The sequence below is a fragment of the Sinocyclocheilus grahami genome, unplaced genomic scaffold (genome assembly GCF_001515645.1).
Source record: "Sinocyclocheilus grahami isolate Dianchi unplaced genomic scaffold, SAMN03320097.WGS_v1.1 scaffold162.1, whole genome shotgun sequence".
Taxonomy (NCBI): domain Eukaryota; kingdom Metazoa; phylum Chordata; class Actinopteri; order Cypriniformes; family Cyprinidae; genus Sinocyclocheilus; species Sinocyclocheilus grahami.
Window position 1 is genome coordinate 551,916 of NW_015505341.1, and position 20,071 is coordinate 571,986.

General features: G+C 38.1%; 2 protein-coding genes across 2 annotated transcripts in view; both read right to left on the reverse strand.

The window, feature by feature from the left end:
- LOC107593014 (trichohyalin-like) overlaps nucleotides 1-5,877 on the reverse strand; it is a 34,978-nt gene extending 29,101 nt beyond the window's left edge. Inside the window, exons 1-6 of the mRNA XM_016282597.1 lie at nucleotides 5,837-5,877; nucleotides 5,255-5,388; nucleotides 4,874-5,140; nucleotides 4,382-4,390; nucleotides 1,439-1,553; nucleotides 442-582 (exon numbers count right to left, since the gene is read on the reverse strand). Of these exons, the coding sequence (XP_016138083.1) occupies nucleotides 442-582; nucleotides 1,439-1,553; nucleotides 4,382-4,390; nucleotides 4,874-5,140; nucleotides 5,255-5,356 (634 nt within the window). The 5' untranslated portion in view covers nucleotides 5,357-5,388; nucleotides 5,837-5,877. The remainder of the gene's footprint in view (nucleotides 1-441; nucleotides 583-1,438; nucleotides 1,554-4,381; nucleotides 4,391-4,873; nucleotides 5,141-5,254; nucleotides 5,389-5,836) is intronic.
- A 219-nt stretch (nucleotides 5,878-6,096) lies between these two features.
- LOC107593015 (frizzled-7-A-like) lies at nucleotides 6,097-9,888 on the reverse strand. Its single transcript, XM_016282598.1, has 2 exons — nucleotides 8,191-9,888; nucleotides 6,097-6,111 (listed from the first exon to the last, which is right to left on the reverse strand). The coding sequence occupies exons 1-2, from the start codon at nucleotides 9,424-9,426 to the stop codon at nucleotides 6,097-6,099; spliced, it is 1,251 nt and encodes a 416-aa protein (XP_016138084.1). The 5' UTR covers nucleotides 9,427-9,888.
- Nucleotides 9,889-20,071: the final 10,183 nt, after the last annotated feature.

Here is a 20,071-nt window from a genome sequence, read left to right on the forward strand (position 1 = left end):
GTCATTTGTTCATCTGGAGTCAAGATCATTATAGACATTAAGTTAAAGGACAACCATTATTCTGTGTGTCCAATTATATTTCAAAACGAGCAGAAGCTGAAGAAGCTGCTTGTGGTTGTACTGGTTACGCTTTAGGAATCAGTTTTTTCTTCCTCTTGGCAATGGGAAGGATTTTCCAAACTTAATGCTTTTAGTCCCGGCATGAATGGAGTGCATTCAGAGGCAGGTATCTGATATGCGTTTCTTAAAGATGTAAACATTCAACGTCTGAATGGATTTGAACTAAACACTGGCACAAACACTGTAATATATTTTGAGTTTGTTCATTGTGTTCACTGGCATTGCTGTGCTGCACAGGATTTGCTGATCTAATCAAGAACTGCTTTTGAATAGTCAACGTTTATCTGATCTTTAGTGTCATTTGTGTTTTATGAACTCTACCTGATGCCGCCTGAGTTTTCTCCTGGATTTGTACATGTACCAAACCATCCATTATGGGTGGTAGAGGGCCCAGGTCTGCCCTGTTGGGCCGAGGGGAACAGAGGAAATGTGGCTGGTATTTGATCTGATTAGTGTTTTCTCCTGAAAAACAATGAGAAATATCATTTTATGCTAGATATGTAATGTACGCTACTTTTCAAATGTTTGGGGTCTGTAAGATTTAAAAAGGTTTTTGAAAGAAAAGCTGTTCACCAGGCTGCATTTATTTGATCAAAAATACAGTAAAAACAGTAATAGTGAAATATTATCGCAATTTAGAACAACTGTTTACTATTGAAATATATTTTAAAATGTAATTTATTCCTGTGATGCAAAACTGAATTTTCAGCATCATTACTCTAGTTTTCAGTGTCCCACGATCCTTCAGAAATCATTTGAATATGCTGATTTGCTGCTCAAGAAACATTTCTTATTATCAAAGCTTTTACAGCTGCTTAATGTTTTTGTGGAAACCAAGATTTGTTTTGGATCTTGGATCTCCTGGATCTCAGCATCATTACTCTAGTTTTCAGTGTCCCACGATCCTTCAGAAATCATTTGAATATGCTGATTTGCTGCTCAAGAAACATTTCTTATTATCAAAGCTTTTTCAGCTGCTTAATGTTTTTGTGGAAACCAAGATTTGTTTTGGATCTTGGATCTCCTGGATCTTTTTTTTTTCAGGATTATTTAATGAATAGAAAGTTCAAAAGAACAGCATTTACCTAAAACATAAATCTTTTGTAATATTATTAATGTATTTACTGTTACATGAGTAAGTAAATGAGTAAATGATGACAGATTGGTTTGTTTGTTTTTAAATTTTCCATTTTTAAGTAATAATAAATGACTTTAAATATACCATGAAAGATAATGTTAAAGCATTTTTGCTCTTTATTATATACAGTATACCTTTAAAATATATAAAACATTGACCGGATTGTTTAGAGAGTCTCACCTTTAACCTGGCTTGAATTATAGTTCTTCTCTCCAGGTCTGTGATGCATGTTGATGTTCTGTATAACATGTTTATCTGGCAATAAGGGGTGTGTTACACCGGCAAGAGATCCAACCTTTGACAAAAGGAGTCAAAGAATCATATATAAAGAATCAAATCTTTATGATTTTTTCAGGCCTCTCCAAACATGCTCCACATTATCTCTAACTATCTCTTTTGAAACCGCTCAAACACAATGTTCACTTATTTTCAAGGTCATTTGTCTTTATTAGCATGATGGATTTCTCTGCACGTGGCCTCTTCTTTGTATTAAACGTCGGCGGAAAACTAAAACGTGAATGCCGAGCTGGAAGTCCCACTGGAATTCTTTTGGATGCAATACCTTGCAATCGATTGAAAAGAATATAAGAGAACTGAGATGTTTTGATCTCCTGGGTTGAGAATTTAACAATAATAAAGAGAAACCAGGTGCCAGTGCTTTGAAATCAGTTCCTAAAAGAGTCTAAAAAAACAAACAAGCTACAATACACTCTAAGAAACATCCATAAAAATATAGCACAGTGTACTTGGTTAATGTGAAGGAATTTTCAAGTTCTCTATTCACAACTCTATTCTTGACTTACAAACAGCATTTTTTTTCTGTTTGATCAGTATTTGTTTCTGAAAGATTAAATGTTTAAATGATTAAATATTCAAATTTTAAATATGATTTTGTTTTTGTATGTTGTGGAAGGTTATTATACTTTTACTGATTATAAGTTTAAATCAATTATTTTATTTTATTTTATTTTGCCTTTTTGGTTTAATTTTAGTTTTGTTAAGTTTTCATTTTGTTATTTAGGGCTGCCAAAGTTGTATTTAAAAATGTCAAAAGCCGGTGGATTATAAACGTTTCAAAAGTTATAAAATACTAAGTATCAAAAACTAAAATTATTTTTTGTCAATTTTTATTTTAGTTTGAGTTTTTTCCAAGTTGTTATTATTAAACAAAAATATATTTAGATTTAGCTTTATCAATAATACTGATGTTATGTCTGTAATAATGAGCATTATTTGTCTGAATTCAGATTGCGTTGCTGAGGATGACTATGGCGGCCATTTTTGAGTCCCTGAAGCACACCTGTGTATTTTAAATTCTGCTGTAGTTAAGCGTGACAGATTGAGACTTCACACGGGCCACCCACAACCATAGGCCCTTCTCCATGGAACACCTCCAAATCCTTGTCCAAGCCCTCATGTCTATGAGGTAAACACACTGATTACTGCATTCAGCTCTCATCACCTGGATCATTCCCCTTTTGCCCCGAGAGGGTGCCATTTCGGTCACATACTGCAGCAGTTTTTCGGTCTCATTGAAGTTGCTGTTGATCACAGAGTATTCAGGCAGTTTCTCGTCTGATGGTTCATGTGGGTTTATGTTTTTATGATGGAAGTTGGACATTGTAAAAAAACAAAGTCACTGTGGAGTTTACTCTTCTCATTCAAAATGCACACCTGATTCGATGATCCTTTTGATCTCTTTCCGCATCGACTGATGATTTTCGGGGGCACGGAGAGATGATGGATTAATGTGCATATAATGAGGGAACAGTCAAGGGCTGTGGAGCATTAGCAGATTGTGGTGGATGGGAATTGGATAGATTATGGACCGTGTGTTTATGTAAAATCCCTCAGGACACCTTTATTGAGATTTGCAGCTCACATCTCACGGAGGTCAAACGGCACATTATGGGTAAATCACCAGTTTGATTGACCTGGAATGTGTGGAAATTGAAGACACCTTGAGGACTGACCGCATGTGTGTGTGTTGCATACTGACGGCAGCGTTATCTGCCTGGCCCAGGTGCAGCTAAAGCGCTCAGTGAAAGATTATGGAGTGAAATGTAAAATGAACACACCACATTTCACCTATTTGCCTTCAAGATGGGGTTACCTCTCCGGCCAGTAGAGTAGCGGTACAGCAATCAGGGCCGGTAAACTAATACCGCCACCGAGTCTTCACACCAGTTTGATTGACCTGGAATGTGTGGAAATTGAAGACACCTTGAGGACTGACCGCATGTGTGTGTGTTGCATATTGACGGCAGCGTTATCTGCCTGGCCCAGGTGCAGCTAAAGCGCTCAGTGAAAGATTATGGAGTGAAATGTAAAATGAACACACCACATTTCACCTATTTGCCTTCAAGATGGGGTTACCTCTCCGGCCAGTAGAGTAGAGGTACAGCAATCAGGGCCGGTAAACTAATACCGCCACCGAGTCTTCATCTTGACCTGAACCTGAGTTTCAACTTTTCTGGGCAGTAAAATTCTGGAAGATTTACTGTGGATTGGCCTATCCCTCAAGTTTACGTCCCACTGCTCTTGCTCTCCGGCAATCAGGAGGCAGCTTCAGGCAGATCTGCACAATGGTTCATTTGTAGTTGATCTGGGCCTCTTAACTGAAGAAATTTGACAGATAAGGAACCGTTTCATGCACTACTCGGTCACGTACGTGTATGTTAACTGATACATTAATCAGATGACTGTTCTGTTCAGCAGTCTTTTCAATATCTAATGTTAGTTAAACTTGACCATTAAGTCAAGTAATGAATGATGTTTCCAGAATTTCACAACCTCTGCATAAACAAGAACATTATTTTGTGGAACACAAAATAAAACTATACTTGCAGATAAAATAATGTTAAAGAGATTAAAGGCCACTTAATTGTTCATTAGAAACATAGTCATGAAAGTGTTTAACACTTTTAAGTACACTTTTAAAAAGTGAACTTTGCACCTTTGTAATGAAGTTTTTGTAACACTTTAGATTAGGAAACATATTCATAAACTCCCTATTTGCTGCTTATTGGGTAGGGTTATGAGGTCTAGAATATGATCATGCAGTAATATCTGCTTTTATCAGTACTAATTAACAGTCAATATGCTGGTAATATGCATCATAACAAAGGTTTTCTAATCTAAAATGTTACCTAAAGTTTCACTTTAAAGTATATTTTAATCGTTTTATTACGCTTTAATCATATTTAAAGAAATACACTTATTTTGCATTTATTTGTTTTTGCATCATTTTTGATTTCAGTAAAAATTACATTGTATTTTAGTGTACTTTTAATGCTTATTTAACCCGATTTAAAAGACAATAAAAATATATAAATATAATATAAAGTACTTGAATCCTACTTAAGTTGGTTGAAAAAAGCACTTTAAAGTTCAGCAAATTGCATTTAAAATAAATTTGAACTATAATACTTTATTTAATCGCAATTAGCATAAAATCATTAAATTCAGTTTGCACGTAAGTGTATTCTTTTAACGTGTATTATATCGGAAAATAAGTACTCTTTTTAAAGTGTACTGTAAGTGTACTTTTTTCACTAGGGTAATAGTGTAGAATTGGTATAGAACTTTTTTATTCATTTTTCTACTCCGATTTACCTTTTTTCCAAAAGCCAAAATAGCTCCAGTCAGGTCTTGCAGTGTGTGCAGCTGCTTCTCAGCTTCCTGTTTTGGGCAGCTCGGAGCCTTTCTCTTCCTGTTAACCTGGCCAGATCGGTATGCCAGTGCAAGGTCCTCTGAATACAGAATAAGAGGCCCTCTCCTCGTACTGTAGGTTTTCGGAGGCACAGGCTCCAGTCCTCCAAAAAAACGGCCACTGCTGGTAAGACGCAGCAGTGGAGGCTGGGATTTCCAGTTGAAGTAATCCTAGTTAAGAAAAGATCATGTTTCAATTGACTGTGTGGAAGAGCGTTCAAATAAATCAAACTTTATCCTTGACTCATTGAAACTGGTCTTATATAGGCATATAGAAACATTTACCTGTGGTTCAAAACAGACCTCCAGTCTTCCATCATGACCGTCTTCATTTGGCACAATTTGGCCATACCCACGACTCAGCAATGACAGGACAAAATCTTTCATTGTGGAGTTGATAATGTTCCTCTGAATGAATGCTGCAAAAAGACAATCCTATCACGATTGTGTTCTTATCATGTACTGAACAGCATGTTTTTAAAATCACATCAAAGGTCTTTTTAATCTGGAATATTGATAGTGTATAGCAACCATAAAACTCACTCTTAAAAATTAAGATTCTTTATTGGCATCTGTGGCTCCACAAAGAGCTTTTAACATTCATGGAAAGTTTCCATTCAGATTCTTTATAATGGAAAAAGTACCTCAGATTATTAAAACGTTCTTCACACAAAGAAAAAAAAGGTTATTTTAAGAACTTTTCAATGAAAGGTTCTTTGGGGGACTCACATTTTTTTTTCTATTGTAAAACCCCCCTTTTTGAACATTTAGGTCATTTAGGTTTCAGAGAAAACATAGTTTTTTTTTTTAAAACAATAACAACTTATTCAGAGTCAGCAATTTTTGTTCTAACATTTGTTCTCGTACCTCTGTTTGAGGCCCAGCTCCTCTCTCCTCAGCGACCATTTCTCTGTAATTCAGAATGCATTTGAGTGTTCTTTCAACATCCCCGCCTGCTGCTTTTACATGCTACAGAATCATTTCGGCCCATGTTACAAATGACTGTGTTTACTGAGCTTTGCAGTTGCCAGGCTCTCCACAGCTCCTCGACTGAGAACTGTTTTCTTGTTGCCTTGGTTGCAACCAAGCAATTACCCCTCCTGGTCAGGCCAGCAACTCTGACTACCTTAGTTAAACCCGTCCTAAAATACAAACAAAAGGAAGATGACAGCTCACAGCTTTTGTGAATAACCTGAACTGGGTCTCCTGCACAACGTGTCCTGTGACTCCTGTCATATGCCCAGGATGGCACATCTTTAATTAGTGTTATTTACTGTGCCACAAGAAATAGACTTTTCCTTCCTTCACATAAAACCCCTGCATCAATCAAATAGACAGGAGAAGTTGTTCAACCTTACAGCTAAAGACTTGCAGGACGTCCTTAAATAATGTGAGAGGATACCGTGACAGTTTAGCCACAAAACAAAACAAAAATAAATAAATACACAAAGAAAGACACTGGGAGTGATGTATGTATGACAGCAGATGCTATTGTGTCTGGCACAGATAATAATCATGTTTTAGGAACAGTACATTGGTTGTGATCTTTTTACCAGCTCCTGTGCTTAACTATACTCTGATCTCCAAGAGGTTGGAGGTTTAAACCGAGCTTCACAATTTACTGTAGAGGGAAGACTTCTTCAACCTGAACCACAACCACGTCTCCATGTGCCTTGAGTTACCTGGTGAATCATTTTATTGCTCTGTGAGATCATACTTTTTTGATGGTGAACAGAACTCTAGTCTGGCCACCTGCAGGGCTTAATAGGCTGATGAGGACAAAGTGTTAGGATACTTAACATTAGCCTGCATAAACCCTTTGCGCTGAGCTCTTGCTTCTTCTGAAGCTTTTAGTCTGTGTTGAGTATTGTAGTGATGATTAAACCTCCTATTGTCATAAATGCCATCCTTTATATCATTTTGATCTTTATATCATTTTTGGCCCAAATGGAAATAATGAAAAATTCATGATTTATGTTTTTATGCATTTATTTATGTTTTATGGATTTTTTAGAGTATTGACGCAGTAACCATTTCTGTAAAATGAAATGTTAAACTTAGCGATACTACTTCAGCAGCGAGCATCCTATTTGCAGTTTCTTTCAGACACTTTTGGCATAATATAACATGTATTTTTGTATCAACTTCTGTATTAATCTGCCGTTAGTTATTAAACATCAAAGATACATTTTTGCTTTGTGTGCATACACAGTTTACAACAAAATTATTGTTACAGAATGTGATTCGTGAAATAAAATGTATTCTATTGTATTCACAATATAATATAATAATATAATGCAATATAGTACGTTGATGATTCATTTTCCTTTGCAGCATGCACATTTATGTTGTCTACTTCTTTCAAGGCTGTAACAAAGCAGTGCGTTTAAATATATTAAAGCTCTCCAGTAGTAGGCTACATGAGATGAATTATGCACAACATGTGATTATGAACTAAACTTATGCTTAAAATAAAATATAACGTATCTTTCGTTACCTATTTTGAAACTTGGTCTTACAGTTCATTCGTAAGACTGTGAAGTCAACATATGAGTCGCCTGTGGGTGGCGCCAGAGCCCCGCTTCAGCGCAGTAAAGCTGCAGGAGTTTCTCTAATAAACACTAATATTTGTTTACTAATACAGTAAATACAATTACACAATTGTATTTGGTCTCATTTACTGAGGATGACTTTGTCGTATTTGTAATTTTCGTTTTACAAGTCAGGACTGTAATGCCGCATTTGGCTCAACAAAATAGTCACTGAGCACTTTATGATTTGCTTAAATTTTTAACAGAGCATTGCATGAGTTACGTCTTTATGTCTTTGTTTTGAAAACATAAAAAAAAATATATATAAAGGTTTTGTAGAAAACAAAAACTGTAATGCCATTTGTAAAGTAAAATGAGTCCGTTAAAAATCTAATCATTTTATTCAGCGACACTGTACAGATACAAAGGTATCTTACCAAATTTTAAAAATCGAGTAAAAAACAGCAAGATCATTTTCATAAATACATATATATATTCTTTCAAAAAAGGGGATTATTTACACGTTACATCGTTTAAAGGGAGCTTGCATAAATTCACAGCTGTACACAGGCATATAAGTATCCCAATCCTAATGCGTACTTGACGGTCCATGTGTGCCAGTGTATGCGTGATTGTCGACGGAGCGCTGCGAAAGTCATACAAGTCCCAAGTTAAAACAAGGGAAGGTACATGTGTGACGAAGAGGGGCGCCAAGACGAAGCCACGCAGAGAGTCCACGTTGTAGATGCCAACGTAGCACACCCCGGTGAGAATGTCACCATCCACTTGGCCCATGGCGAGGATGGTGATGGTCTTAACCGCTGGGACAGCCCAAGCGGCCAGGTGGAAATACTGAGAGTTAGCCTCAATGGCTTCATGACCCCACTTCATTCCCGCAGAGAGGAACCACGTGAGGGACAGAATGACCCACCAGATTGAACTTGCCATGCCGAAGAAATAGAGGATCATGAAGAGGATAGTGCAGCCCTCTTTTTTCGTGCCCTGCGCGACGGTCTTGTAACCATCATCGTTGAATTTGTCAATGCAAACGACTTTGTCTTCAAGGAAAAAACCAGCCGCGTAAGCAACAGCCACCATGAAGTAACACCCGGAGAGGAAGATGATGGGCCTCTCCGGGTAACGAAACCGCCTCATGTCCACTAAGTACGTGAGAACGGTGAACAGTGTGCTAACACAGCACAAAATGGACCAAATGCCCACCCAGAGCCGGCCAAATTTGACCTCTTCCTCTCTAAAATACATCAGTCCGTTGGGTCTAGTGGGCTCACATGGCGCCCCGCAGTCTTTTTCGCCCATGAAGTGGTACTTGAGATAAGTGGGCACTTTGAGCTGCAGCGGACATGTGAACTGCTGGCTGGGTCTGACCACGTTCGGCTGTAATGTGATCAGTTCTGGGACGTAGGGCGTCGGGTTTGAGGTCGGGCTTCCCGCGTCCGAGGTGTTCTGACCCACGCAGATCTCCCCCGCGCCGTGCACCGGGAAGTTCTCGCAGCGCAGGCGCTCGGGCCACTGGAAGCCGAACTTGTTCATGAGGGCCTCGCAGCCTTGTCTCGCGCGCTCGCACAGGGTGCGACACGGCGGGATGGCTTGCTCCAGCACCGTGCAAACCGGCGCGTACATGGAGCAGAGGAAGAACTTGAGGTCCATGGAGCACTGCACTTTCACTAGGGGGTAGAACTGGTGCACCTCCAGCCCGGCGTCCTCCTGATTGGTGTGACCCAAAAGGTTGGGCATGATGGTCTGATTGTAGGCGATGTCCGTGCAGAGAGGTATCGATATGGGCTGGCAGAAACCGTGCTCGGGAATGGAGATGCCCTTCTCTCCATGATACTGGCCGCCGGACGGCTGCAGGGCCAGGGTGAGAAATAGAAGAAAATATCGAGAAATCCCACTACAGTGTTGCATTTTGAGGAGAGCCGTTATTTGGGTGACTCGGTCAGAAAGAAATGAGGTTGCGGCTGCTCCGAGAAAAAGTTTCTGTGACCAGTTCGCATGCGTTTAAACGAACAAAAACTCCTCGTTTGAGCTCCTGTCACGACACTCGTGGTCTAAAAGCAATCATGTTAGGCAAATGAGTGGATTCGACAAAAAGTCACCAAGTGCGAAAATACATCCAAACTAAATCCACAACGAGCGCATCGTTTTCTTTGTCATTTTTTCTTCTTGAATGTTTGTGAGAGAATCTTCCGACTGTTATTTCAAGTTTTCCGCCCGGCTCTCCAAATCCTGCGTGTAAGTCTGTGTATCCAATGACTTTAGAGCTGCATTTGAGAGAGTCGTGTCGCTGCTGGAAAACTTCAGTCGGATATCTTGAACAGAGTGCGCTTTCCTCGCGTGTCTCGTGTGCGCTCAGTAGACGCGCTTCTCACTGACTGAAGGTTTGAGCGCAAGTGAGGCGCACAAACAATAATGTGCCGTCGGTTTCTACACACCCCTCATTCAGATTCACTGGCCCTCTATGAGGGGCGCCTTGAAACCAGTAGCGGTTTAGACCAATCACAGGGTTTGTTTTCCTTTGCGTCTTGCTTTTGATTGGTCATTGGATGTAATTTCGGAGAGTTTCAGCTATCAGAAACTTTCCTACAGGGCAGAGAAAAAAAATCCATAGGCTGGTTCCTGAAAGTGTAGTATTTCACTGCATGCAAAACCTTCAGCGTGACTTATTCTTAGACAAAAAAAAAGGTTTCTCGATTCTAATCCAGCTTTTGTTTTATAAAATGATAATTATGTATGTTGTCACCTTTAACAATTAAAACATATGTACAGTATATTGATTTACATATTAAAGTTCGGCAGCAGTGACTCAGGGTACAAAAAAATCTGATTGGATTTCTTGTTACAATCACACAACTAAATACGTGCTAAATCCATGTGGAAAAAGCTAAGCTAAAAATTCCAGTGAGTACATAACCCTTTCCAGATCTATTTTCTTAATATCTGCATTTTTTTTTATTGCAGTATCAACATGTTTTGAAAACAAACACACACACCTAATGAAACACCTCACACCCACTATTCTGGCCAGTGTGGTTTAGCTGCTAGAAAGCGGTTAAATATTTTGATCATTTGAATTATTCTCACACATTGCAGGTGGGGACCATCAGCTAAACCACTTAAGGGCAAAGAATGCAGATAATTAAATGTACATGAAGAGTATGTAAGGAAGAGATTAAGGGGAAAACTATGCAATCTGTCTGAAAAATTCTGTGAAATGTAATAAGGTACTGATTTAAAGAGGAAAATAAATAATTGCTAAACCAAACACAGTTTCATTGGTGCCAAAAATGCACAAAAAAAAAATCCCAACTTGTTACAAGTGTAAATCAACTAATGAATAAATGTCGGACACCAGCGATAGCCAGAGCTATTGGCTTATTGAATAACTTATTCTTAATCATAAATTAAAAATCATCTTCTCACTGCTGGAGTGTGTTTTAAAAATAGATCTGAGTTTTGTAGCTGTATGCCTGTTACTCGGTATGTTAATGTGAGGGCTGAGGGAGATGATCTGCTCTATGGACCTCAACATCAATCACGCAGAGCCCAAAGCTGCTGCCTCAGAAATGAGCGCTATGGCACGCTTATTCTGGCACTCACCATAGCTCTACAGCAGCCCATGTTTGATCACTGAGCATATACACTCACTTCATCTTTTGAGAGACATGTAACTTAACACTTTGACTGACAGTTTCTTAAGAGTATATTTCTCTGGCTCATTAGATCATAGTTGCTAGAGTTGAAAAATACATCCAGTAAGTTGTTCTGATGTTACGTGATAAAATACAGCATGACTTTATAGTTCGTGATTCTTGTTCCTATTTGATTTTGAGAACAGAATATGGTTGAAAATGTAACGCTACTCTGCAAGAGTGATTTATTATGTACATAATTTTTTTTAATGTACCTTAGTAGGAGCAACTTTAAAGCAGACTATGTGAAACAGTCTGTATTTGTGTAACGAATCAATCCACTGAAGGCGAGCATAGTGAAGAACCCAAGTGCAGTTTATTTACAAGTGATTCAAACAGCCAAACAATAATCCGAGACTTGACAGGAACAGACTTGACTTGACGGGAACAGACTTGACTTGACAGGAACAGACTTGACTCACCGACAGCGGGTTACAACATCAATACATGACGAGAGACAATGGCAACATGATGGCTACATATAGCAGACAATGAGGATCACATGACAAGAACAAACCAATGGGAAACAAGACACATGACCTAGACAACCAATCAGAACATGACACAATGAACAGAGGAACCAATGGCATGAATACACGAGGGCAAGGGAAGCATGACACAAACAGGGACCAGGACTTAACTCCAAAATAAAAGACATGAAAACATGAACAAGAAACACAACCCAAAACACCACATTACAATTTGCAATAGGAAAAGATTTTAAGTGATATGATTTGTTGTTATGGATGGATTGAGAGATGTCAAAAAGAAATGATTTAGTATAGACGATTAGACCAGTTTGAGAAGTTCATATGAGTTTTTAGTAGACTTCATTAATGTTTGTGGTTTCCCACTGGACCTTATTAGCTCTCGCACTGCTCAGCTCCACATTTTACACTTCAGCCATTGAAGAGAGAAAGTAGAGGGTGGTAAAGAAGGGAATACGGGTGGCATGTAGTGGAATAAACTACACATTCTGGTGAAAATTCTTAAAGTGAAAGTGAAAAAGTGAAAAGTGAAGTGACATGTGGCCAAGTATGGTTACCCATACTAGGAATTAGTGCTCTGCATTTAACCCATCCTAAGTGCACACACATAGCAGTGAACACACACACCGTGAACACACACCCGGAGCAGTGGGCAGCCATTTATGCTGCGGCACCCGGGGAGCAGTTGGGGGTTCGGTGCCTTGCTCAAGGGCACCTCAGTCGTGGTATTGAAGGTGGGAGAGAGCGCTGTACATTCACTCCCCCCACCTACAATTCCTGCCGGACCAGAGACTCAAACTCACAACCTTTGGGTTACGAGTCCGACTCTCTAATTCTTTGACATGATGTGAATTGAAGCTCTCAGCTCACAACTCTCCAATCCTATTCATCTGTGCTTTGAGTAGTATCTTTATTAACCTGTTGATCATTTAGGGCTTAATTGAATTTGACCTTTAACCATCCTGTCAAAAAAAAAAAAAAAAAACACAGTCCACTGCTTTCAGTGTGTCAATATTTATTGTTCTTTCTGTGTTGTATAGGCCCAATTAGAGCTCTGCATGTCTCTACGTTATTTTGATGAGTGACATCTGATGTGAGCATAAAAAGACAGTGTATAAAATAAAGCTTAAAGGGGTCATATGATGTTGCTAAAAAGAACATTATTTTGTGTATTTGGTGTAATGAAATGTGTTTATGTGGTTTAAGGTTAAAAAAACACATTATTTTCCACATACTGTACATTGTTGTTTCTCCTATATACCCCGCCTTTCTGAAACGCCTCGATTTTTACAAAGTTCATCGTTCTGAAAACATACTGTTATGCCCTGTCAGGCCGGAGCATAACATAAAACCTGTCTGCATTTGTGGTCGGAGAAATGACAAACAACAAGTGCTACTCTACACTGCCCAAAAAACTCGCGTTTGAATTATCAGTGGCAAATTCTTAAAATATAAAAACGTACTTACTGTCTGTGAGTCAGAACAGCCGGCATTGTAGTCTACCCTACCAGGATCTGGAAACAGTCCTCCATAAAATGCGCTGGACACATCTGAATATTTGGGTTAAAGTGTTCTGGAACAGTGTTGTAAATACAACTTAACCATTGATTTCTAGTCGTGTCCTCTTTTGGAAGGCCAAACAAAGTAGTTTCGCTTTCACTACGAAAAAGCGTCACACACCGCGGCCTTGAGTGAGCGGAGGCCGGAGGCCTAGAGTGACAGGCGGACTAGAGTATGCGGAGGCCGGCTTGAGTGAGCAGAGGCGGGTGGGCTCGACGATGGAGCGTCCAGCGGGCTTGCGCCAATCACATGTGACGACCCCGGGCTGGACTCCGCTTCGTCCACAGTGAAAGCCGATCCAGCGATCCACAGCGCGAAGTTGATGTATTTCCTCAGCAACCAGCACGGATCAGCTCCAGGCATGACGAAGCAGATATCGTTCTCTTTTGGAAGGCCAAACAAAGTAGTTTCGTTTTCACAACGAATCATACAGTGCCTTCACGACATGGCAGCAGCAACAATACTACAGCGAGAATAAAAGTTATGCAAATCTTCCCACATCGTGACATAGACATGTGGGGGCGTGTTAGAACGAGCCGTTTTAGGTAGGCGTGGTTGACTCTTAACTTTTATAAAGAATATCTCTCTGGATTTGAGACTTTAGTCTTTGCAACTTCACAGATCTTCTTTATGCACCAAGAGCTTGTAACACTCCAAAGAGAAAGGAAAAATTTAAATCGCATCATATGACCCCTTAATGTATGTGTTTTTTTTAGTGTGTTAACAAATTACTTCAAATGAAATTGTTTATTAGATTATCTACAAATATACAAATATATTATCATAATTACACAGCTATTGAACTGAACTGAATCAATACTGATCTGACTGGAGCTAAATAAGGATTATTCATTGTCTTGCTACACATGCTTTACAGCAGAATTAGGATTTGCCTCAGTTTTGAAGTTTGCATAATTTATTCTGTTACTTTCCAGTTTAATATTACTTTTACTACTTTGAGTCTCTATTGCATGAAGCACTATACAAAATAATTTTTGTATAGATTTGATATTTGAAGCAAAAATTTTGTGAAATCACAATGTCTTGCAAAATAATTATGTTGTTTCTTTAAACTATAGGTCAGTCAAGCAACTAAATCATATGTTTTTACTAATAATCAGTGATGGGTTGAGAGAAGTTGATTTCTTGAGGGAGTCGCTTAGACAGACACACCTGCCAGCATTCACTCGACCCTTGAGACAAAAACTACAAACTACAAGATTAAAAGTGAAACATCTCTGGCATGACACTGCAGAAAACTAATCGTAAATTTCCAGGAAATTTCGGAATTCCATTGTTAGTTTTCCAAGAAGTTTTAATCACTTATATTTTGGAGAACTTGTTTTCCAGATTATGTGCAGTTTCTTTTACAGTTCGTTCCATGGATCTATTGATGCTCACCCCATCAAAGCCTCATGATTTAGGATGTTCTTCTGTACATGAGGAAATCTCATTACACCATGCTGGATTTGCTGTCCCAGAAATGTTTTTATCATACACATTCTTCATGCTTTTTCCCTCTAAATATTACTACTGAATAATGTCACTTTTCTGAACTTATGCAATGGTTTTAGTCTTTCGCATTCCTACCTTTTTTTTTAAATAAAGTTAATTACAGCAAAAGAAAAAATAAAAATAAAAGAAAATGCTTTTTGCAAAATTGAATAGCACAAGCATAAAATCCCTACCATTCGGCCATTCAGCTCTTTCAGTAGCAGGTCCGTAAATTTGCGTGTGAGTCTGTTTTGATTTGGTCAAGCCCTCGGTTTCCCGTAGTCTGGCACCAACGTTAACTTACTGAGGACTGTGGCACATAACTCAACTCTGCATACACATGCAAGCCAAATAAAACGCTTAAGGATGGTCAGTGAGCGCTTTGAGCCGCATCGTCCCGGGCCAAGTGTATATCACTGTGGTCATTTAGCTACCGTGTCAGTCTGTAAAGCTCTGGCTCTCTGGAAGTCTTCAGTGGAGATTTTCCCTGCGGGAAAACACGCTTACAGAGTCAAATACCCAGATATCTGCCTGGGTGGTGTCTGTATATTAACCCACTACTCAACACTTTTCATGTTTGAAGTAATGTTATCTCTTGTCTAAATTAATAGCGTGAATGTAAGACAGAAAATTCAACCCTGTTATATACCCTGATGCGCTTTGAGCCGCATCGTCCCGGGCCAAGTGTATATCACTGTGGTCATTTAGCTACCGTGTCAGTCTGTAAAGCTCTGGCTCTCTGGAAGTCTTCAGTGGAGATTTTCCCTGCGAGAAAACACGCTTACAGAGTCAAATACCCAGATATCTGCCTGGGTGGTGTCTGTATATTAACCCACTACTCAACACTTTTCATGTTTGAAGTAATGTTAGCTCTTGTCTAAATTAATAGCATGAATGTAAGACAGAAAATCAGGCTGTCTTTGAGTTCACATGAACAATGGTTAAAGTTACTCGTCGTCAGGCTACAGAAGAATACCATAATTCCTCCGTTCAATTAGGCCTAAGACATCGAGAGTCACGCAGACCTATAACAACCCAGTCACAACACATAATTACAAATAACATGCTTTACCTTAACACAGAATTTACCACAGAGTTCAACGTTTATATTTTTTCTACGAATCTTTTGAGTTAACATGTACTAAACATGAGTGGAATTTGCACCGCAGCGCCCCCACACCTTGATGCTCATGACAAGAATAGCATGTATAGTTATCTTTATTGACGTGAATTAGGTTTAAATTGCCGTCATGCATGAATGAATGATATTTTTGCAATTTTACACATAATAATCCACGATGATCACATTACACAAAACTGAAATTGCACGTCAAAATAACACATTGTCAATATTTTTTGAGACCCCCCAAAATTTCACAAATCACGTTTTCAGGGGAGCCCATGTCTTAATAAGGGGAGCCGAGCTCCCCCTATATCTCCCCCGTAGTTCGCACCCTGGTTATATTTCCATAACTAATGGCAAGAGAGAGTATCATGATTCACATATATATTTAAAAAGCCCCAGGCAAGTCTGCCTATGACAGTGGCTCTCATACACTGGGAGAGGTGCAGGCAGCAGATGAAGGGATGGTGTCCACTGAAGGAATGAATGAAGATCATAAGAGAGAGAGAGTGAGAGAGAGAAAGGCAGAAAGAGAGTGAGAGCCACAGGAAATGCAGGTTTCGCTGGACTCTTGAGCATTGCCTGGGGATAGGTTGCAGGCGCTGAATCATAAATGACAGGAGGCTTATTCAGTTCAGCTAATAGGGCTTAGTGTAGTGTGGAAGGGGTTAATGCGGCCTCTCCAGAGAAACATGACATCCACGGTGCAAAATGGGCACAAAATCTGGGCACAGTTTTTTCTTCAAATTATAGTTAAGTGCATACACAAACATATTTATGCAGATTACCCCCAATTTATTTCAAACAATGCATCTGTAAGTAGATTTACTACTTTCCAGTTTATATAGTTATTTCTAAGTATACAACTATGTAAATAATATACTTTAATATAATATACTAGTGCAAACGGAATGCAATTATATTGGACACTTAAAATGTATTATACAGTTTATATTCACATTAAATGTAATTATGTTAAATGTGCTGTGAAAATTTTTTCTCGATTGGTCAAGAAAAAAGGTCACTTTTTATTCAATGAAAGGCTGAAAGGAATCAATAAACAGCACAATGTCCGTACTATATCTCTGTTGTCAGAAATATAACACGTAAGGCATAACTAGGACGGAAAATGTGGAAAGTCAGCTCGTAATATTTGTAATTCCTTTTAAAATGTATCACTTATACACTAAGAGCTTTTGAATGTCTGTTTCTGTGTGTGAGATATGTGTGTGTGAGAGAAAAAGCTTGTGTAGTTGCATGTGAGATAATTTTTACGTGGCTCGATGCAACGCAACACGTAAAAAGACAGTATAAGTCATTATAATGAGTAATTATATCCCCACTGGATGCAACAAATGCCTCGTTTATAATGGGTTTTAATGTTTTTGTCTCGTTGCTCTGGCCGGACAGGGCATCACAATATGGTAAGGGGCGTAACATTTCCGTCACACGCTTAAGGTATTCGGCCAATCACAACGCACTGGATAGCTGGCCAATCAGAGCACACAACGCTTTTCAGACCGATGAGCTTTGTAAAAATCGACACGTTTCAGAAAGGCGGGGCATAGAGGAGAAACAATAATGTACAGTATGTGGAAAATAATGTGTTTTTTTTTTTACCTTAAACCGTATAAACACATTGCATTACACCAAATACACAAAATAATGTTATTTTTAGCAGCATTATATGACCCCTTTAAAAATGTCTGGGCAAAAAATTTCTACAAATTATAGTTAAATGCATAAACATACTTCAGTATATGCTCTATGTACTCTGACAGCTGTGGCATTACCCTTGTGTAATGCTTGTAATGTTTTTGGATATTTTTAATGCTTTTTACATACTATTTACAATGAAGTGAAACTGTATTATAGTTTAAATTCATATAAAATGCAATTAACTGAACTTAAGAATGCTTTATTCACAAGTTGGACTTTCATAATTACTTCTATTGTGTACTGCTGCTGAATGACAGAGTTTATGGTAAACTAAAATATACTTTAATGTCATTTCAAATGTATCAACTGTAAATGTAATGAAACTTTGTTTTATTTTCTTTTACATTTCCTGAAATGTGTACAGTGTATTTGTGTGGTTTTTAGAATTTTAACAATAAAAACATATTTACAATATCTGAAACATATATTCTTTGTATAAATACCTTTTCATAAAACAGTTTTATTAAAATTAATTAATAAAATAGTTAGGAATATTTGAGGTTTGTGGCATTTAGAATTTATTGTATGCTTCTTTTCATAATAATTTACTATACATTTTGTTAAATATATATTTTTAATGCCAACACATTTAAGTAATGCACTCAACTTAGCTTTGTTTGGTTTTATAATGGATTACAAATAAATTATAAAGACTAAATTCAGTCATATAAAGAGTAAATGTAAATGTATTTAACACTATAGAATATTGTATAATGTATTTACCTAAAAATAAAAAGAGCAAATTACTTTTTATTAGCCCCATCTGCATTTCATAGTTAGATTATGCCTGACTCATTCACATAATTTCTGTTCTGCTTTCTAAAGGTTTTTTTTTTTTTCATTTTGGACTCATTTTGACACTAACATATATTCTTTGTATAAATACCTTTTCATAAAACAGTTTTATTAAAATTAATTAATAAAATAGTTAGGAATATTTGAGGTTTATGGCATTTAGAATTTATTGTATGCTTCTTTTCATAATAATTTACTATACATTTTGTTAAATATATATTTTTAATGCCAACACATTTAAGTAATGCACTCAACTTAGCTTTTTTTGGTTTTATAATGGATTACAAATAAATTATAAAGACTAAATTCAGTCATATAAAGAGTAAATGTAAATGTATTTAATACTATAGAATATTGTATAATGTATTTACCTAAAAATAAAAAGAGCAAATTACTTTTTATTAGCCCCATCTGCATTTCATAGTTAGATTATGCCGGACTCATTCACATAATTTCTGTTCTGCTTTCTAAAGGTTTTTTTTTTTTTCATTTTGGACTCATTTTGACACCAAGCAAAGACTGTGAATGCTTTATCTGCTCGACCAGGGGTTTTCAAACCTGTCCTGGAGCCCCCCAGCCCTGCACATTTTGTATGTCTCCCTCATCTAACACGTCTAATTCAACTCATCAGCTCATTAGTAGAGACTGCAAGACCTGAATTGGGTGTGTCTGATAAGGGAGATATAAAATGTGCAGGGCTGGGGGCCTCCAGGTTTGAAAAACCCTGTGCTAGACAAATACAATATACTGTAAGTAGATCTTGAATTCTTGATACTTGGTCATACTTCAAGAAGAGATTTGTTGGTGAAATTAAAGTGACAAGGACATCACTGGTTCTGGGTGTTTCAATATATTTGAGAAACTTTTAAAGTTATCTGATCTGGAAAGTTTCTCTATCCAAAAATGTACAGTATGTGTAAACATTACATACATATATCTTGAGTATGTGAATACTAATGAGATCGCCCTGTAACTCACTGGGGCTCTTGTGAAAGAGTTATGTGGTCGATCTGATGCTGTTTGTGTTGCGGTGATGCTAAGGGGTGTCTGTATTGATCAGCCTCTTTAAACAAACAGCCAAGCGGGCAGCTAGGAGAGTTAAACTTGAAGGAGGCAGCTATTCCAGCTGTGCCTGGCAGGTTTGGCTCTTCGCTTGACATAAAATCAATGTTCCCAGCTGATCACAGCAGCATCAACCCAGACTTTTGGATGCCGCCTCACCTTGTCAGATAGTTGGCTTTTAAGAAAAAAAGAAAAACATTTAGTGGAGCTCAGGGATGGAGCCTGGTGTTTTTACTGTAAAGTTCAAGATGCGTTTACATAACCTAGAGCAGAACTGGGGTACGGTATTGATCACCTCACAGCTGGACTACTGAGGTTAGCGCTACACAGTCAGGGATATTAACACTTCCAGACAAAAGACTGCAGCTACAAGCAGGATAAAGGGATGAGGCCTGTGGGGTGAGCTTGTGAGCATGGGGCTGATTCATTTTCTACTGCATTCAATACAGTCCACATGGTGCTGTTTCATATAGCTTAAGCAGGTTGGGAGATGCTGTTGTGATGGCTGCTGAGTTGTGCATGTATGTGGACTTTCATTATAAGAATGAAAGAGCTATGGAGTTTGAATATTGCATGCAAGTGTGTGTGATAGCGATAGATAGTTCTGTGTGTTTATTTGG

Excerpts from the sequence above, each read along its gene's own strand:
- LOC107593015 (XM_016282598.1), bottom strand. The coding sequence starts at position 9,426 with ATGCAACACTGTAGTGGGATTTCTCGATATTTTCTTCTATTTCTCACC.